Source organism: Peromyscus californicus, unplaced genomic scaffold (genome assembly GCF_007827085.1).
Source record: "Peromyscus californicus insignis strain IS unplaced genomic scaffold, ASM782708v3 Scaffold_19__1_contigs__length_69161282, whole genome shotgun sequence".
In the NCBI taxonomy this organism is placed as follows: domain Eukaryota; kingdom Metazoa; phylum Chordata; class Mammalia; order Rodentia; family Cricetidae; genus Peromyscus; species Peromyscus californicus.
In genome coordinates this window covers 34,994,886-35,014,337 of record NW_026294491.1, presented here as the reverse complement: position 1 = coordinate 35,014,337, position 19,452 = coordinate 34,994,886, and the positions used below count along the sequence as shown (strand labels likewise).

At 47.5% G+C, this 19,452-nt stretch overlaps 1 protein-coding gene across 5 annotated transcripts in view; it reads left to right on the top strand.

The window, feature by feature from the left end:
* The window catches only part of Npas2 (neuronal PAS domain protein 2), a 182,948-nt gene that overhangs the window by 147,674 nt on the left and 15,822 nt on the right, over nt 1-19,452 (top strand). For all 5 annotated transcript variants that reach the window (XM_052745085.1, XM_052745083.1, XM_052745084.1 and 2 more), the window contains exons 13-17: nt 2,447-2,588; nt 3,173-3,282; nt 4,457-4,546; nt 8,902-9,048; nt 17,394-17,591. In XM_052745085.1, the coding sequence (XP_052601045.1) occupies nt 2,447-2,588; nt 3,173-3,282; nt 4,457-4,546; nt 8,902-9,048; nt 17,394-17,591 (687 nt within the window). The remainder of the gene's footprint in view (nt 1-2,446; nt 2,589-3,172; nt 3,283-4,456; nt 4,547-8,901; nt 9,049-17,393; nt 17,592-19,452) is intronic.

Here is a 19,452-nt window from a genome sequence, read left to right as displayed (position 1 = left end):
CTTGGCAGCTTCCCAGCCTTCCAATGATGGCTATAAAAAGCCCAATTGGCATTTCTACCGCAGATAAAATGCTGGGAAGTAATTCCATCACCCACTAGAGTGTGGAACAATTCAAGGCCTCTGTTTCTCCCTTAGACTAAGCTTTGTCGTGTTGTTTCCAGTTCTTAGCCTGTCCCTCCTGCTCTTTCTGGTTTGGGTTTTGTTTCGTGGCACTGGGAATGGAATCCACGCAAAGCCACTGTCCCGGGTCTCTATGTTGCTTCTAATCCAGTGTCACAGAGTTTAGTTAAGAGCCACAGTTGTCAGCTTTGTATAAAGAACTCTGATGTAAAAGAGATCTTTCAGTCTACAAATCCCATTGCCTCCTTCCTTCCCCTACCCTGAGTTCTCTGGTCCCTTGTGGCCAGGCTTTTCCTCAGACAATGCCAAGGAACTGGGAAGATCATCTACAAGTAGACCAGAGCCTCAGGCCTCAAAGGTCATTCATAAAGCAAGCAGAAACATTAGAAGACAGAGAGAAAAAGCAAGAGAGGAAGGAGTGTTGTGTTTCACTAAAGCTAAGAACCTATCAGCTAGAAGGGCTAATGTTATTTTAAGAAAGCGGAAATTCTGCCAATCAATCTATGAAATAAGGATTTTCTTTCATCAACTGTGGGACAAAACCCTTTCTTGGATATGTTGAAAGGTAGTCCTAGGCTGTCCAGCCATCTAGATTCCAGAGTCTGACCAGAGGCTTGTGGCAGCCTGCCATCCTGTCTGGGACCAACACAAACATCTCCCATCCCTTGCCGATAACATTGGGAGGAAGGAGAAGTCCCCTTTAGAGATCAGAGAGCAGTGTCTGAAGAGGCCTACCTGCTGCCATACTGCCTCTGGGAGCCTTCACTTTGCATTCTGACACGAGGAGGCTGCCATTGCTTAGGGAAGTGTCTGGTCCCCAGCTGGCCACATCACCATGCATCCTGTCAGAGAACGGAATTCTGCTCGTGTTAGACAAGGGTTAGACATACCATCCATGACAACCGAGGAGCAGGTGTCACGCGTACCCACCCATCAGCCAACCAGAAATTTGTCACTCAGGTTTCTGGGCGACAAGGTAACAACTCCTTTGCTTCTCCAGCTGTCTGTGGTGATCGTATTTGGGGGAGTTTTACTGTTCCGTTGACTGACCTGTTTGTGAAACGCCTATTCCATGGTTAGATTGATATCCCATGTGGGCAATGGCTGTGGAAGTCCCTCGATGTTGCACACTCACTCCCTGGGCTGATCCCTCTGCTGAGCAGGAGCATGCAGTTCACTACGGTCATGATGCAGTGACCCTTGAACCAGCCTTATCTAAGGAGATTGTCACTAAGCAGCTAGTATTTCCCACCACACATACAGGCACTTTCTATCACTCTATATGACGCAACAGCTTGTAGGTCTCATATCAGTCACCCAAGTCCTCTTTGCAGATACACACACACATACACACACACACACACACACACACACACACACACACACACACACACACACACACACATACATACACCATGGTGGCAACCATCCTTACTGGAGCCATGAGCCCAAAGACAGAGCAGCACATGGGATCACATATGTGAAATTAAATACCCAGGTCAGTGGTCATAACACAGTAGATGCTAGCAATTTCCACCTTTCTGAGTGGGAACGGAACTCAGGAGGATAAACACTACTTTTTCTTCTTCGGTTTAAAAAACAACAACTATCAGAACCCCTATTTTCGTACACTTCCGACAACTAAGCCGTAGAGGAGGGAAGCTGGGCCTCCACGGCTGCTTTCCCTCTCATTGTGCCTTGTTTGGGGTAGAGACAGCCTGGAAGCCAGGACCGGTTAAGAGTCAGGGAGACCAAAAGATGAGAGACCACAGGCTCCTCACCCACGCAGCCAGAGAGCAAGCCTGAGAGGCACATGAGGAGTGCCTTGTGGCGGCCTACTGGCATTTATCTCACTGGCCATGTTAGCAATCCAGGGCTTAACAGTGGCCTGGTTGCTTTCTGACCTCTCATTTCAGAATGCCAACATTCTGGGTGACGAGATAGCAATTTTAAAATTTATCATTTAATTATTATTAATTTTAATAATAAGGGAAAAATAGAATGCACAGTCAGTGGGGGTATGAAAATTCAGAATAAAAGCTGAGAAGGTGTAGATAAATGTAGCTTGTAAGACATAAGCCTCTCAGTGACGCTATAGGACACCGGAGTATCTACTCTACCCAAATGTATTTATAACGTTTCCAAAAAAAGACGGAGTTTTCTCTCTCAATTTCTTCCTAAGTCTTCTAGGTACGTTCTTCTTCTACACACATGACTAAAGTCATGTCATTCATTCATTCATGGACTCTTGACGCTGAAATATGGATTTGTGTGTGTGTGTGTGTGTGTGTGTGTGTGTGTGTGTGTGTGTGTGTGTGTTTTTCAGGAAAAGGACTCAAGCCTGGAGCCTCAGCAGCACTTTAGTGCACTTGACATGGGCGCCTCGGGTCTAACTACAAGTCCTTCGCCATCAGCGTCCTCAAGGAGTTCCCACAAGTCCTCGCACACAGCCGTGTCAGAGCCCGCCTGTGAGTGCCGTTCCCTACATGGGTCCTGGATGGGAACCCCATCAGACCAGGGGCACAGAGTCACACAAAGGCCCAAACTGAGCCGGGCCGGGCCATCTGGACCCAGAAAGCACAGTATTTTCCGCTCTGTATTTCACACCTCACAGATCGCTGCTTTCCCATATGTGTTGGTTAGGGTTTCTATTGGCATGATTGAAAACAAACACAAACAAGCAAAACAAGACACCATGGCCAAAAAGCAACTAGGGAAGGGAGGGGTTTATTTCATCTGTCATCCGGGGAGTCAGAGCAGGAACTCGAAGCAGGCACTGATACAGAAGCCGGGGAGTGTTGCTGCTCACTGGCTTGTTCTTCAGCCTGTTTCCTTATGCCATCCAGGACCACCCACCCAGGAGTGGCACCATCTACATCAATCATCCATCAAGAAAATGTACCTCAGGCTTGCCCACAGTCCAGTCTGGTGGGGGCATCTTCTTAGTTGATGTTCCCCCTTCTGAAATGACCCTAGCCTGTGTCACGTTGGTATAAGAACCAGCAGCACGCCATCCCGTCTATACCCTGACATGGCCCATGTTTTCTTCCAGCCACTCCAACCAAGCTGATGGCCGAGAACAGCAACACAGCTTTGCCAAGATCGGCCACCCTACCCCAGGAGTTACCAGTGCCAGGGCTCAGCCAGGCAGCCACAATGCCGGTATGTGTGGGAATGCCATCTTCTCAGCAGGGGAGTGCTGCCTTGCGGATGTGGGCTGAAGAGCCACAGCAACACACAGAGTCTCTCCAGGGACTCGGTTTTACTTAGGGATTGAGGGGACGGGAACGGTGGGCAGGGTGGGAGGGTGTTGCAGGCAGGGGGCCGTGAAGCCATGGTATTTATTTAGCAACTAATTTTAGATATCTTTATTGCAAAACGAGCATGGATATGTACTTGCAGAATACAAAACTCAAGTGATTTTAAGAATAGAACTCGGTGCTTCAGTCACGAGGGTGTGTCTCCTGAGCCTCTGGGGGCTCACCTGTTTGAATCTCATTCTACATGTGACTGTGTGCAAGAAGACCAGGGGCAGGCTTATGGTGCTGATGTATGCCAAACCTCTCCATAACACCATAGAGTGCTGGCCTGTATGCAAAGTCATCAACAGACCGTATTTCGTCATGGATGGTGGCCCAGTGTGCTTCTGTCTCCCCCCCAGATGTGCAGCGGACACAGTTAGAGGCCAAGTGAGCATCTGGCGGGTGAACTTGCACCTGGGATGTCTCTCTCACGTCACACCTTCTTGCTGCCACTCCCTCCCGTTACTGTCCTGAGTGATGCTTTCTGTGCCAACTGCTAGGGACTGGGCACGTTTGAGGATAACTTCAGAAGTGTCTTCTCTCTTATCTCCTAAACACATTCAATAGCCCGTGAAACCAGAAGTCTTATCTCTTATTTCTCCATGGTTGTTTCCCAAGTGATCAGGGAATGACTCCTTTGATGACATCCTGAGAAGAAATCCACTGGGGACAGGAGTAGCCTGGTCCTCAAGAATGGAGTCTGTCTAGCACAGGGCAGCCCAGGGAAAATGGAGTGGAGCTGCCAAGTGCAGGCAGGCAGCCGCGGCCTCGCCTGACACACAGAGTGGTGGGAATCATGTGCTCTCACCGCGGCCAAAACTGGCTCCAGAGCGACATCTGTCTCTCTTAACTGTGTGTCCTGCACAGGAACCAGTGCAACCAGGAAGCAGCGGCCTTAACTTCCTATGTAAGCCTTCATCCTAGGACCTGCAGCTGGAAAATCCAACCAGCAGAGAGCCGAGCCCCACCCCACCCCACCTCCCGCCCCGGGAGCTCAGAAATGGTCATTTAACCAAACCCCTTTCTCTCACCAGGCTCCCCTGCCTTCACCATCATCCTGTGACCTCGCAAAACAGCTCCTGCCTCAGACCATCTTGCAGAGCCCACCTGCTCCCATGACACAGGTGAGTCGGAGACTGGGGACAGAGGGACGTCTTCTGCGTTGGTGAATGTTTCCACATGGCTGTGTACCGCACACTCAAGTATCAACTAAGACCTGAAGTGGGGGCCTTCACCTCAAAGTCCACGTGAGACGTGTCTAGCAATGGACTTCCCGTCACAGCGGTCCTCAACTGCCTCTCCGTGTCTTCTCCACACTCCGTGTTCTTTTCTCCAGTGTCTGGTTTTCATCTTCATAGTCATCTTTGTCTGTCACTCTGCTCTTTGTCTGCATTCTTGTCATTATATATAACTCCAAATTTTAGGAAAGGTCTGACCTAGACAAAACATCATGGAAGACTCTGGAAGGCTCTAGAAGCTATTAATCCATTATGATAAATATCACGTTTCTTTTCAAAGGAGGTGCCTTACAGCTCTGCTGAGTGATTCCTTCCTTATTTCATAACACTCGGTGAGTTCTTGCTTAGGTCAGTCCATGAGCAAGGCGTGAGGGAAGCAAGGATGCTTGTAACATGGTCCTCACTCTTAACTTGTAGAGCCAAGAGAGAAGTGATCAGATAACCAGAGAAACCACCTCTTGCAAATGCTTCACAGGGCCAGTCAAAAACAGTCTGTCTAGGGTGGCTTCCTGGAGGAGGCATCCCTTGAGTTGGCCTTAAAAAGTGGCTAGGAGATTGGTAGATGAATAAATGGGCGACCATAGAAAAGAGAGACCCAAGTATGCATTTTAAAGGAGAGCTATGTAATGCCCCACTGGCCTGGCACAGGACAAGAGCCCAAGCATGGGGCCATCCACTCTGTGGTCATGGGGAGTATTGCACAGATTTGCTTATATTCCCACTGTTAAGCCCAGAGCTCTGATTTCAGTTCCTTTATGGGCACTTGGCATTGCCCCAATCTCTGGCCTCAAGTTGTACCTGGGTCCCAGATGGCCGTTCACCGACACCTCAGCTTCTCAGAGTTTGGCTGTCTCTCTCTGTACAGAGCTGAGATGGCTGATGGGAACATTGTAGAACATATGCCCTCGTAGAAGTGGCCTCGGATGCTTTCCTGGAATAAGAAAGACGTGTGTTAGCATATGCTTCTTGCTAGCGTCTGACTTGAGCAGTGATATCAAAGCTGTTCAGCCAGAGTCTCCTAATTAAAATAGTCCATCTTTATCCTCATCGGAGGAAAAAAAGCAGAATAGTGTTTTTCCTTTTCGAGTTCTTGAGATACATTTTGGTATGAAATTAGTGATTTGTTTCAATCCAAAGGCACAAGAAATGAGAATTCCTCTCACTTCTGGGCCTTGCATCTAAAAAAAATGTATTTTTATAGTACCTAATGGTCGATGGCCCTTTGGGAGTTCTAATTTTTCATTTCTTTGAATCTACTTAATAGTAACTGTTCCTGGTCTGTGGAATGCTCTGTACATGATAACAACTGCATTTGTTCTAAGATTTCTTTGTGTGTGTGTGTGTGTGTGTGTGTGTGTGTGTGCACGTGCATACCACGTGCACGCAAGTGCCCACGGAGACTAGAGAGTATCAGTTTCCCTGGAGGCGAAATTAGAGACGATTGAGAGCTGCCATTAGATGCTGGGGACCGAACCAGGGTCCTCTGCTAGAGCAGCAGGTGCTCCTAATGTTGAGCCATCTCTTCAGCCCCAACTACTATATTCTTTAAGACATTCTTACGTAAATCAGTCAAACTGGTTCCAAGACCTCTCCCAACAAATGCTCAGGTCCCGATGTTTCCACAGAGCCTGCTCACACCCTCTCATATCCTGCAGGTCCCTCTGGTGATGAGTGTTTAATCCAATGCCAGTGCCCTGCAAATAACTGTTGTCTATAGTGTGGTAGAGTAGCGGTGAAGAGGTGTGCCTGCAGATGTCTGTGCACATTCAGTACAGATGCATTCAAAGTGCTTTACATCCAAGGTTGGTGGATCCGCACTAGCCAACTCCCCTAACTTTTCTAGTCCTTCTCAGAGCTACTGCAGGTGAGAAAGGATGAGATTCTGTGACTTCCCTTCAGTTATGTGCCTACGTTCTATCATTGTATTGTCCTGTGGCGAGGGTGGGGCATAAAATCCAAATCTTGAAATGTAGTTGTCTGAGTAACTGGTAATTTTACCAAAAGCCTCTTTTCCTTCATACTCGTAAGTTAGAGTAGATTCCATTATCAAAAGGGGGCACTGTCAGGGCTGGGAAGGTAACTCAGTGATTGAACACCTACCTAGTGTGCGCAAGGCCTTGAATTCCAGTAACACACACACACACACACACACAGAGAGAGAGAGAGAGAGAGAGAGAGAGAGAGAGAGAGAGAGAGAGAGAGAGAGAGAGAGAGAACTGGCTCCTGTACTCCCCTGCCATGCCCAATCAGAACCACCCTACTGCTAGCTCTTCTGGAGTTTCCCATGAGGCCCTGACATTTTCCAGACCATAGAGAACCCACCACAGAAGCTTTATGTCTTATTTTTTTTAATTGAATACCCAGTGTAGTTTTGTTCAGTGGAATGTTCTGTCAAAACCCAGCTGCCTGCTTTGATGGGTTGCATTGTGGCAGAGATTTATGTGGGGGAAGCTAGCCCAGAGCAGCCATGATTAAGCTCCCATGTAGCCGAGGAGCCTATTGTTTGATGAAGTCGGATATCAAAGCCCCTCTCACTGAGGTGGGACTGGAGAGGAGAGAGGAGCTTGCTGATAAGGCCTCTTAGCTTCCCCTTGTCTCCGAGACTCAGCCCCCCCCCCCCCCCCGGTCCCGTTTGTCCCCACGCTCATGAAACTCTCTGACTCCTAATGAGCATGGAACAAGTTTACGGTGAAGAAATGAAGTTTGCAGTGAAAAAGTGAGGTGCTCCCGTGTCTGCTTGCCTGGGGATGGCTGATGCGTGTGACTCTCTGCAAACAGTGGCACCTGCCACTGTCATTCTTCCAGAATCTCTTTTTGGCCAGTGCTGGGAGTGAGCCCAGGACCTTGCCTTTGCTAGGCCCCTCCCACTGAGCCACACTCCCAGCCTGCGCTTTCTACTGTGCTGCTCCAGAGGGGTGGGTCCCCAGTCTTCTAGCAGACTCTGCCTGCATTCCCAACTCCACCACCCTCCTTCCTTTGACATGTAGGAGAGGTCAAAGGCCAGAGGAGAAAAAGGACAGATTTGGTGGACATTTTCAAAAGACAGTGGACAAGAAACAGAGCAGGAAGATATCGGGGGTAGAGGTTGAGGAAATAAAGAGGAAGCCAACGAAGAAGGGAAAAGAGAAGATAAGGAGGAGGGAGGGAGGGAGGGAGAGAGAGAGGGAGGGAGGGAGGGAGGGAGGGAGAGAGAGAGAGGTAGAGAGGAAGGAAGGAAAGATAGGAGGAGAAAGAGGAGGCAGAGAGAGAGAAAGGGAAACTGTAAGTCTAGCAAATTTGCCTCAAAACATAGGCATCAAACTGGGTGTGGTGGCATCCATTTATAATCTCAACACTCAGGAGATCGGGACAGGAGGATTGCCATGAGTTCAGGACAGCCTGGGCTGCATAGCAAGACCCTGTCTCAAAAAGAAGGGCAAGGGAAGGGGAGGGCAAGGGGAGGGGAGGGAAGGGGAGGGGAGGGAAGAGGAGGGGAGGGCAAGGGGAGGGGAGGGAAGGGGAGGGGAGGGAAGGGGAAAGGGAGGGGAGGGAAGGGAAGGGGAGGGGAGGGAAGGGGGAAGGGAAGGGAAGGGAAGGGGAGGGGAGGGAAGTAAAAGAGAAAGAAGAAGGCAAGCCAGAGCAGGGACTGTGCACCCAAGCAAGGCCACCCCTACATCTCTCTTGATTTCCGGTAAGGAAAGTGCCCTTGTAAGGAGATGACATGAAAGAGGGCACAGAATTTTCTAAAACCAATCTCAGTTTCAGGAAGGGATGCAGAGGCCAAAAATGAGTTGTTCAGGCAAAACAGAACTAATGCTTTATGTTATGGAGCCCCCTCGGCCAACGTCGTCCTGGAGGTGAACATCAGATGGCCGCTTTGTCCCTCCCCATAGTTCTATCCTGCATGGACGTGTGAGGCAGACCTGGGGAAATGGGGAGAAGGCCTCCATGGATCCAGGCCCAGCAGGATCAAATTTAGGATGATAGAGGAGCTTGCTGTCATCATTAGCACAAGGAAGGTTGACTAGAGACCTTGGGACACGCCGCCTTTGTTCTAGACCCTGCTTCCTTCAGAGCTGAGCAGTGGTTTTTTTTGGGGGGGGGGTGTTTTTTGGTTTTTTTTTTTTTTCAGAGATACTGAGAACATGGCTAAGGGATAGAAAAGAGAAATCTGTAAGACTGACCAGAATGGTGGCAAGGGTGGTCTCAGGATGAAATAGCTCTCTGATCTGATTGCTTGTTTTTTTAACTTCCTTTTGAAGTTTTCGGCACAATTCAGCATGTTCCAGACCATTAAGGACCAGCTGGAGCAGAGGACGCGGATCCTGCAGGCCAACATCCGGTGGCAGCAGGAAGAGCTGCACAAGATCCAGGAACAGCTCTGCCTGGTCCAGGACTCCAACGTCCAGGTGATGCGCCTGCGCGGGCTGGCCTCTGCTCTCCTTAGAACCCACTTTTATTCAGGCAGGACAACGTCCAGGTGATGCGCCTGCACAGGCTGGCCTCCACGCTCCTTAGAATCGGTCAGTGGGGATACTACATAGTCTGACAGAGGTGGTATATACCATAAACCCAGATGCATTTCTTGGAATCCTTTTAAGAGTCATTTGTTTGTTTGGGGTTTGGGTTTTTTTGTCATGGACATATATATATATATATTGGATCTATCTCAAGGATAGGTTACATGGATTCTCCCACCCTGAGGAGGGTTGCATATTTTATTCAGGCAGGACACACACACACACACACACACACACACACACACAGAGTCCCTGTGCACTGCGTCACAGAACCCAGTGTGCTTAGGAAGCACGTGGAAACTCCTACAGACAGATCACATGAAACAAATCCACCCAGGGCCAAACTTGAAATTCCCACAGTGCCTCTTCCTCACCCCTCACTTCTGTGGGTACATTTCTTTTTTTTTTTTTGGTTTTTCGAGACAGGGTTTCTCTGTGTAGCTTTGCGCCTTTCCTGGATCTCGCGCTGTAGACCAGGCTGGCCTCGAACTCACAGAGATCCGCCTGCCTCTGCCTCCCGAGTGCTGGGATTAAAGGCGTGCGCCACCACCGCCCGGCCTGTGGGTACATTTCTGTTTACTGTCCCTCCTGAATTTCCTTTCAGGAAACGATCATCTGTTTGCCCTGCCTAGATGTCCCCTCGGCCATGGATTGCCACCTCCCAGTACCTCTATAGCTAAGTGTCATAGTACGAGGCCAGGTCACTACAGAGGGAGCTACAGATAGCTCTGCTGCCTTGTCTGACAGAGGGGGACATAGGAAGTCATGCTACCCATTCTGCAGCCTGAGGAAGCAACAGAGGAAGCTGGACTGTCACCCCCTGCCACCCCATTGGTGGAAGTCAGTGTGGATACTATACAGTCTGACAGTGGTGGTATATACCATAAACCCAGATGCATTTCTTAGAATCCTTTTAAGAGTCATTTGTTTGTTTCGGGTTTGGGTTTTTTGTCAGGGACATGTATATATATATATATATATATATATCTCAAGGATAAGTTACATGGATTCTCCCACCCTGAGGAGGGTTGCATATTTTAGTTCAGGACTGTTTAACTTTATGAGTGTATCATCTGGGCCCAGCCTTTAACTGCAGATGTCACTGTAGCCAACCTTGAGTCTGTCTTGAGAGCCTTAAGCATCTGCAGCCACCTTAGGCAAGACGGGGGGGGGGGGGGGGGGGGGTGGCAGAAAAGACAGGTTAGGAAAATGGCCACAGGATTGTCCCCGCTGCTAACCCATCCCTGCCACACCGACTCCCCTGAGCATCCAGACACACCATGTTGGGTGCCGAGAAGCCAGTGCATGACAAGACGTACATACGACAGTGTGGTTTCATCAGATGGCCACAGAACCTCCAGCCATTCTGCTTCCCTAAGTACTTATCAGCTCTGCTGGGAGGTGCAGGGGACCTTGGTGACACGTGCTGATCCTGTCCTTCCCGCCCCTGCATAGCACTCTTACAAGATGGGACAACCTAAGACATAGCTGTGTGGAAGCCCAGGCATCCCTTTTGTATTCTTTTTTTTTTTTTTGGAGCTGAGGATTGAACCCAGGGTCTTGTGCTTGCTAGGCAAGTGCTCTACCACTGAGCTAAATCCCCAACTCCCTCTTTTGTATTCTTATAAGCGTTACTCAGCAAGCTATCCTGAGGTCCTTCTGCCTCTTCCTCTGCTGCAGTGACTTCCCTGCATGGACATGGGTCGACACTGTAGCAGTCACATGAAATTAAATGCATGATCATTGAACTGTCACATTCATAAAATGCCACTTGTTCCTCATTCTTCCCCAAGCGCATTATTTTTTCTCTCTCTCTCGCAGATCCATAACATGGTTGGTAGCCTTGAACTTGTCTCACTTCAATTACTTTAATGGAATTTTTATACTAACAGGAAGGGGGGAAATGGAAGCCGAAAGTGCTAAAAAGCAAGGTAGGCGTATGAACATCCTCCAGAGCGCCTGGAGCTTTCTGCTTCCTGCCTCTGCCACATTAGAGCGAGATTTTTTAAAATAACAGGCAACAAAGCTATCGCTTTTGCTCCCGGTTGTAAAGAATGTGATATTTCCCCATTGGGGGCACATTTTGTGAACCCCCCAAAACATATATGTATGCCAAAACACATATGTACCTGAGTTCTACAAGGAGCCATGGAAACCCAGCCCTCCAGTGTATGCCTTCCCGGTGGAAATCAAGTGTTCTAGTACCCTCCAACCTTGTAGATACCAGGTCCTGAAGTTCATGCCTCTCTGTGGCCATGTCCTTCCGTGTGTACCCTCCCTATGGAAACCACGCTTGCCAGTGCTCACCTCCCTATGAAAACCAAGCTCTCCTGTGCACGCCTCCCTTGTGGAAACCAAGACACCCGCCACGCACACCTCCCTTGCAGAATCCACGACCTCCAGTGTATGCCTCCCTGTGGGAAAAAAAGGAACTCTCGTGTCTATCTTCCTTATAGAAGTCAAGCCCTCCAGTGGACACCTCCCCTGTGGATGCCAAGCCTCCCAGTAGAAGCTAAACACTCTGCTGCAAGCCTTCTCTGTGTTCATTCCTCTGTCTTATCTTCACAGTGGAATTTTCCAGAAGGACATGGAGATCCACAGATAATCAAACCAGAGAACATCTCCTCCAACAGCCTGGCTTCTTGTTTTTCACCAGACTTAAATACCTCCTAAAACTCCTACCAAAATGTGATCTCTGCTTTTTAAAAAGCTGATTCAACTGAAAAAAAAAAAATAAGCAAGTGAAAATTACTATAGCCTCCCCCATCTCCACCCTATGTACCACCAGAGAGGGAAGACAGAAAGAATAACACATTGACAATTGCGGAAGCCTGGTGATGACGCCGTATCACACAGGATTTTTTTGTACTGTTTCTGTATTAATTACTTCTGAATGTCCTGTAATAATAACAGTAGTTTGTAAAATTAGGCAGGTATGACTAGTGGAAGAATTACATGTAAGTGTGGCCTATTTGTTCTAACATACTTTTCTTACTTGGTTTTGAGAACTTTTTTTTTTTTTCCCCACATTTTCTATAAAACTGACTCCAGAACCCTTTTTGAGAAGTCCATGAAATTCTTCTCGGTTGTTGATTGTGGGAGCTCACAGAGGTTTTCTAGTGAGATCTGAGCTTGCTTTACACAGCAGGGCTGCATTAGGGGATGGCTTGACCATGTGCATGGTCAGCAGGTGTCTGGGATGGTCTGCACTTAGCTGGGGAAGGGGGGTCTTTTGCTCCACCCCTTGACATTCCTTTAAAAAGCTGTTTAGTAGAGGCAGAAGGGGCTGGTAGGTTTTGACCCAGGCCCTCCCAAGGCTATCCTATGTTTCTAACTATCTCTCTCCTCTATATTTTTATCTACGTATTTCTCATTTCTCCCTGCTCAAGAATACCATGGGGGAAAAAGAAGGAGCTGGTCTCCCTCAGTTGATCAAAAGAGAGGCATGGACGTCTGTACCCAGATGCAAAGCAGGGCCCCCACTCAGCCAGGGTTGTTTACTGCAGTTCCGTGGACTCATTCCATTGGCTCAGAACTTAAGTGTGAATTCTTTTCAAGTTTGGTTCTGAGGAAGTCCTCTGAGACGCTTGATGTTTGCTCCCAGGTGGATGTGAAGGACACACAGCAGCCAAGCTGTGCTGAGAGACCCTGGTACTCCCTCCAGTCAGGAGAAAGCGGCCCTCTTGCTTTTTATTTTTTGTTTTTATTATTTTTTTTTTTATTGGAGCGTGGGCACCCTCTGCTGGTTATTCAAATGAATGCCTTAAAAGACACCTGCAGCAATGGTAACTATAACACAGTCCTTGATTGGTTCTTAGAGACATCCGGCAGTCTAACCAAACAGCCAACCAGCTAGCTGGCCAAATTTGTATACCTCACTTGGTAGGGCAGTGGGAGGGCCGGAAGGCAAAGAGAACAAGGCTTTTAATCCTTGGAGAGCATACACAGACGGGCCAGCGGAGCATACCAAAGGGCTAGCTCCCTGATACCAGTGGAGACAGTCTGAGCAAAAGTTTTGTTCCCTTATCTGTCTGTGTATTTTCCCATTCACTCCTTTACCAGATCTCTATATGCCCAGTCATAGGAGCAGAGATCTCTTTCTTTCATTTGAAGGCTATTTGTTATCATCTAGCGTTCATTCAACATTTACTGCATCTCAAGGACTTAATATGCACTGACCTCATTAATCCTTTATGAGGTATGTGCTGTCAATGTCTCTGTGCTGGCTACTTTTATATCAACTTGACACAAGCTAAAGTCATCTGAAAGGAGGGAACCCCAACTGAGAGAATGCCTCCATTAAGATCTGGCTGTAGGCCAGCCTTTCTTAATGAGTGATTGATGGGGGAGGGCTCAGCCCACTGTAGTTGGGGGCCACCCCTGGGCTGATGGTCCTGGGCTCTATAAGGAAGCAGGCTGAGCAAGCCATGAGAGCAAGCCAGTAAACAGCACCTTTCCATGTCCTCACATCAGCTCCTGCCTCCAGGATCCTGCCCTGCATGTGAGTTCCTGTGCTGACTTCCTTCAGTGATGGACAGAGATGAGGAAGCATGAGCTGGATAGACCCTTTCCTCCCCAGCTTGCTTTTGGTCATGGTGTTTCAGCACAGCAATAGTAACTCTATCTAAGACAGAAATTGGTACCAGGATAGGGGAGTATTGCTGTGACAGACCTGGCCATGTGTTTTTGGAAGGAATATGGAAGGACTTTGGAACTTCAGGTTAGAAAAGTCATTGAGTATTCAAAGCTTGGTGAGCTGTTCTGTGGGAGCTTGGAAGATAAGAAGGTTGAGAGAAATGCAGAGGATGGAGACCTGGCTTGTGAAGTTTCAGAGCAAAGCAAAGACCCTACCAGGCCATTTGTGTGAAGAATCTGCGCTGTCTGGTCGGCTGGAGCTGAAGAATGGGCTGTGATGAGCGAGAGACCAGAACCACTAGAGTGAAACCTTTGCTTTGCTGGGACAATGGATGCTGGTCAGCTGGAGCTGAGAAGTCAGTGGTGATTAAGAAGAGTTCGGTGTCACTGCGGTGAAATCTTCTGGGAAGTGTATCCTCAGAGTTAGCACACCGAAGCTGCATTCCAGAGGCGGCAAAGGTTGTACCTTGTGCTGGCAGCTGAACTTGGTAGTATAAGAGCCACCCAGATGGTACTGGTTTTGAAGTCATAAAGGGATCATGGTGAGCAGCTGAGGCTTAGCCTGTGAGAGACCAGGAGAGTTCATTGGTGAAGGTGCAGCCTCAGTAGCAGTTGAAGGCCCAGGATTAAAGGTTATTCAGGGAAATTGAGGCTTGCTTTTGGTCATGGTGTTTTCTCACAGCAATAGTAACCCTAACTAGTACAGTGAATATTGTATGAATGAGGAAACCAAATCATTGAAAAAAGTTATGAATATTGCCCAAGATTCTCAGTGGTGGGGACTTCATTTGGGGTTCAAGTATGACGTCTTTAAGGTAAATATAATGCCTGCCACAAAAAATCTTGCATTAATTTGACCCTTGATCAGCAAGCAAACCATATCCTACCAAAAGGAATACAGTCATTGAATTTGAGCATGAGGTTTTTGCTGAAGCTATAAGATACAATTCATCCCATGTGCTATTCACAAAGCTTATGCTAAGGGATAGCTGGAATTGTGTAAAACACTAATGCTTGAGTGTGTGGGTACTGAATCTGAGGTGATGGGTACCCAGAAATTCTTCTTGCTAGGCTTGGTGCCACACACCAGCAATCCCAGCATTGGGGAGGTAAAAATAGATACATGTCTGTGAGTTCAAGACTAACCTGGTATACATATCCATTTTTAGGCCAGCTAGTGCTACATAGTAAGACTCTGTCTCAAATAAAAGGGGTGGGGGACTGGAGAGATGGCTCAGCAGTTAAGAGCACTTGCTGCTCTTCCAGAGGATCCAAATTCAGTTCCCAGCACCCATGTCAGACAGTGCATAATCACCTATAACTTCAACTTGAGGGGATCTGACAACTTCTCCCACCCTCCATGGGCACCTGCATTCACATGCAAACATCCACACAGAGACACATACACATAATTAAAAATAATAAAATATATTTTTTAAAAACCCAAAATTCTTTTAACCTCTAAAGTATCCAAGATCCTTCATTTCATAACTGCAGGCTTCTGGGTCGGGATGATCTATGTTTGTTGGTGAAATGAAAAGGGTGTGTGATCCGAACCTGCCAGCACAGCCACCTGCTGCCCTCAGGCTCACAGACTGGTGGCTCAGCTTCATCTGTGAATGAAATATTGGGAGAGCCAGCCTTTGAGTGCTGTGCCCAGCAGCTACAAGATGCAGGTCCATCCCTGCCTCTCCAGATCCCCTGTGGCACTCAGTGAATGTGAGCCTGCTGCTCTGAGATGGATATATGTGTGTGCTGCCCTGGTTCAGAAACTGCAACTCAATCCACCATATGCTGCAGGGAAGAATGTCCCCTCCCTAAAGACTGCAAAGCCAAGAGCTTGGAATGGGATGTGTACATCAGGAGTCATGACAGAGATTATCAGTGTGTACTTTCAATACCCAAGAGTTTGGGCTAAAAGAAGTACTTACATGCTTTTGGTTAAGTTACTATTAAGATTATTAAGTTTTTTCTTCAATATTTAGGCTCAATTTATAGATCGTATTTTTTTCTTGCAACTCTAATTGGGTCTTAAAACAGCACGGCTTTAACTTGATGGTTTTTTTTTTCTTTAATCTATGTCCAATTAGTTTATAAATTGAACAAAATAAATAACCCACCTTAACTACCAGAGCCAATACCAATGTAATATTCCAAATATCTGAAGCTTTCAGACATCCAGCGTACTCAATACAGAAAATTTAAAAGCCTAAGAAAAAGGACCTGTCTAAGCACTTATACGGCTGTTTGAAATGAAATTCAGTTGCCCTGCAGTGCCCAAGGGGACTGACTCCAGAATCTCCAGAGATACTGAAATCCGTGGGAACTCAAGACCCTTTGTAACACAGCATGGCATTGCACAAAACAGACCCATGTCCTCCTGTGTTCTTTAAATCAAGAGTATCCAACCCACAGCCCGCAGCTGTGAGCCCTCAAAGTCAACACCAAGTCATAAGCCCACTTAAAACATCTTGAATGTTTGTTTTTTGTAACTTGATTGTATGGTTCTTAAACTCTGTAGATGATGACATCCTGTCCCCCTGTCACACAAAATAACAGGCCACTCATTAGACGCCTTTGTGGCCCAAGACAACTTGTTTTTGTCCCATGTGATCCAGATAGGCTAAAAGGTTGGACACCCCGCTCTGAATCATCTCTAGATTGTCCGTACACCTCCAACAACATAAGTGCTCTGTGAGTGCTTATTGTAATATATTGTTTAGGAAATAATGACAAAAAAAAAATCTACACTTGGTTCAGTGCAGATGCGATCCTTTCCTGAGCAGTTTTGATCTGAGATTGGATGAATCTGGAGATGGGAAAACTCAGACAATGAGGATCGACTTGGTACAGTACAAACAGAACTAGAATCCTCCTGAATCCTTGCACGTTTTCTTAAACTAGCAATGTACCGCGGCCTTAAATGTCTAAGGCAGCTTATGTCACAAAGCATGATTATAAAACAAGGGTAACTTGAAAGCACGTGGACCCGGTGACACACCAACCTCTGCTCCTCTTGTCCTGCCTGGAAGACTGGGTCACCCGCTGCCCGGAAGCAGGGCTGCCCCTCTCCTTTCAACCCTCAGTTGAAAGTTCCCAAGAGTACTGCAGGTGCAAACACTGGTCACTGGGCAAAGATTTAAGGTTGAGCATAGGACTCCACCCTACTCTGAGTATACCATGGGCCGTACCATGCCCTCTCCCACCATTAGTCTATGGACCATTCTGTTCCTAAGATGCTTCTCCCTTCTCGTGGGACACTAACACACCAACTTGGACCTCCGAAGTATATTTGTTTGTGCATAGAAACCTAGATGCAGGCCTCTTTGGCACTGTCAGATCGCAGTCACTTAACTGTGACCCTCAGGAAGGCAGGGACAATGTCTCTCTGACCCAGACACTCTCTCTAGTGTGTTGGCCCATGCTGGTAGCATCATAGGTACATGCTGCCTGCCGCTGAGTTGGGGAATCGTTTTTTCAGGCGTGTCAAGGATCCCAGGCATTTTTATCTCCTCCGCGGGACAAAGAAGACAATGAAGGGGGACATGGGAGAAACCCACGTGGCCCTTACTTCACGGGCATTTCTCTTCTGTTCCCAGATGTTCCTGCAGCAGCCAGCTGTGTCCCTGAGCTTCGGCAGTGCCCAGCGACCAGCGGCTCAGCAGCAGCTGCAGCAAAGGCCTGCTGCAGGGACTCAGCCCCAGCTTGGGGTTGACACTCCACTGCCGGGACAGATCATGTCGACCCAAGTCACAAACCAGCACCTGCTCAGAGAATCGAATGCGATATCCACCCAGGTACCGTGCCCTCTTCCACAGTCTGTCCTAACCACTAGGGTAGACACACTCTTGCAGCTAAGATGTTCTTGATTCCTGCAGCTGTCAGGTTCTGGAAACCTGTACTCCTTTCTCTGGACCAGGGAAAGAGTACAGTCATAGGTTTTTTTATTTAATTATTATTGTAAAGCCATTTTGAAGGTCTGAGCTGTATTGTCTGTCTTTCTGTGCTTTGTACCTGTGCCTTATGCCCCTACACTCCTGTCCTCTGTCATCACTGCCATATAAATAGCTACTTCTGTTCACTGTCCCTCGCCCCAGGACCACCTCCAAAACCCTTCTCTTAAAGCCATTGCCACTCAGTACAAACTGCCAGAGATCTCACAGTGTGACCAGGTCACCAGTGGTAAATGACACTTGAGTGGAGTCAAGTCCGGAGTCCCTCCTTCTGGGAAATGACAGCATAGATGGCAGATCACTGCCTCTCCTGAAGCCTCCACATCCACACAGCCCCTAGGGCTCTAGTGAGTGTCGTGTCCCCTGGGGAGCAGCAATGAAAGAGGGGTGTTGTAGACCTCAAGGTGTTCCTCATCCAGTAGAGAATCCGGGAACTGGGCCAGAGAGTGGGCAGTGCGGGATGAATAAATAGAGGCATCCCTCCCTCCAGCTCCTCAGGGGATGGTATGAAATCACTCACGGATGTCAAAACGTGAGGAGACTCAAGTCCCTTATATAAAATGGTAGAGTGTTTACACAAGATGTGCAGGCATCCTACTATCTTATATCCTACTATAACTTATCTACTTATTTATTAATGCTGGGGATCAGACTCAGCTCTTCTCTGTAGCTAGAGTTTTCCTGCCTGGCCCACAGTCAGGACAAATCTCTGTCACCCGCCAGTCCCACAGCCTCTCATACCCAACCAAGTAAACACAGAGACTTATATTGGTTACAAACTGTATGGCCGTGGCAGGCTTCTTGCTAACTGTTCTTAAAGCTTAAATTAATCCATTTCCATTAATCTATACCTTGCCACATGGCTCGTGGCCTACCAGCATCTTCACATGATGTTTCTCATCATAGCGGCTAGCAGTGTCTCTCTCACTCAGCTTTCTACTTCCCAGCTTTATTCTCCTCCTTGTCCCACCTATACTTCCTGCCTGGCCACTGGCCAATCAGTGATTTATTTATTGACTAATCAGCAACACATTTGCCATACAGAACATCCCACAGCACTTCTCAGATACCATGGAAAGACTGTACCACTGTGCTCCATTCCAGGCCCCTTCATATTTTAACTCATTCTAGATGTTTGTTTGTTTTTTTAATTTTTGCATATGGTTGTTTTACCTGCATGTATGTCTGTGCACTACATGCCTGGTACTCACAGAAGCCACAAGAAGGTATAGGATCCCCTGGGCATGAATTTAGAGATGGTTTTGAGCCACCTTGTGAATGCTGGGAAATGAACCCAGGTCCTCTGGAAGAACAGTCATTGCTCTTAATTGCTGAGCCATCTCTCCAACCCCACAGATGATTTATAACACCCAATATAACACCAGAGCTATGGAAATAATTGTTATCTAGGAATGATGAGAACAGTTGTGCATGATCAATACAGATGGGATATTTTTCAGATACTTTTATTGGGGATTGAAATTACAAATCCACATAGAAGGGAGCTTAGTTCATCCTTATACAAATTATGAGTTTTGTCTAAAAACACAGCCTTTTGATTTGAAAAGGTCATCAAAACAAAACACAAAATTCGTGGATGAGAATGACCAATGGGATTCTGGAAAAGCAAAACCTGAGGAAGAGTTTATACAGACACTAGATGTAAAAACTAAAATCTAAAGCCTTAAGTCGTCACCATAGGAAT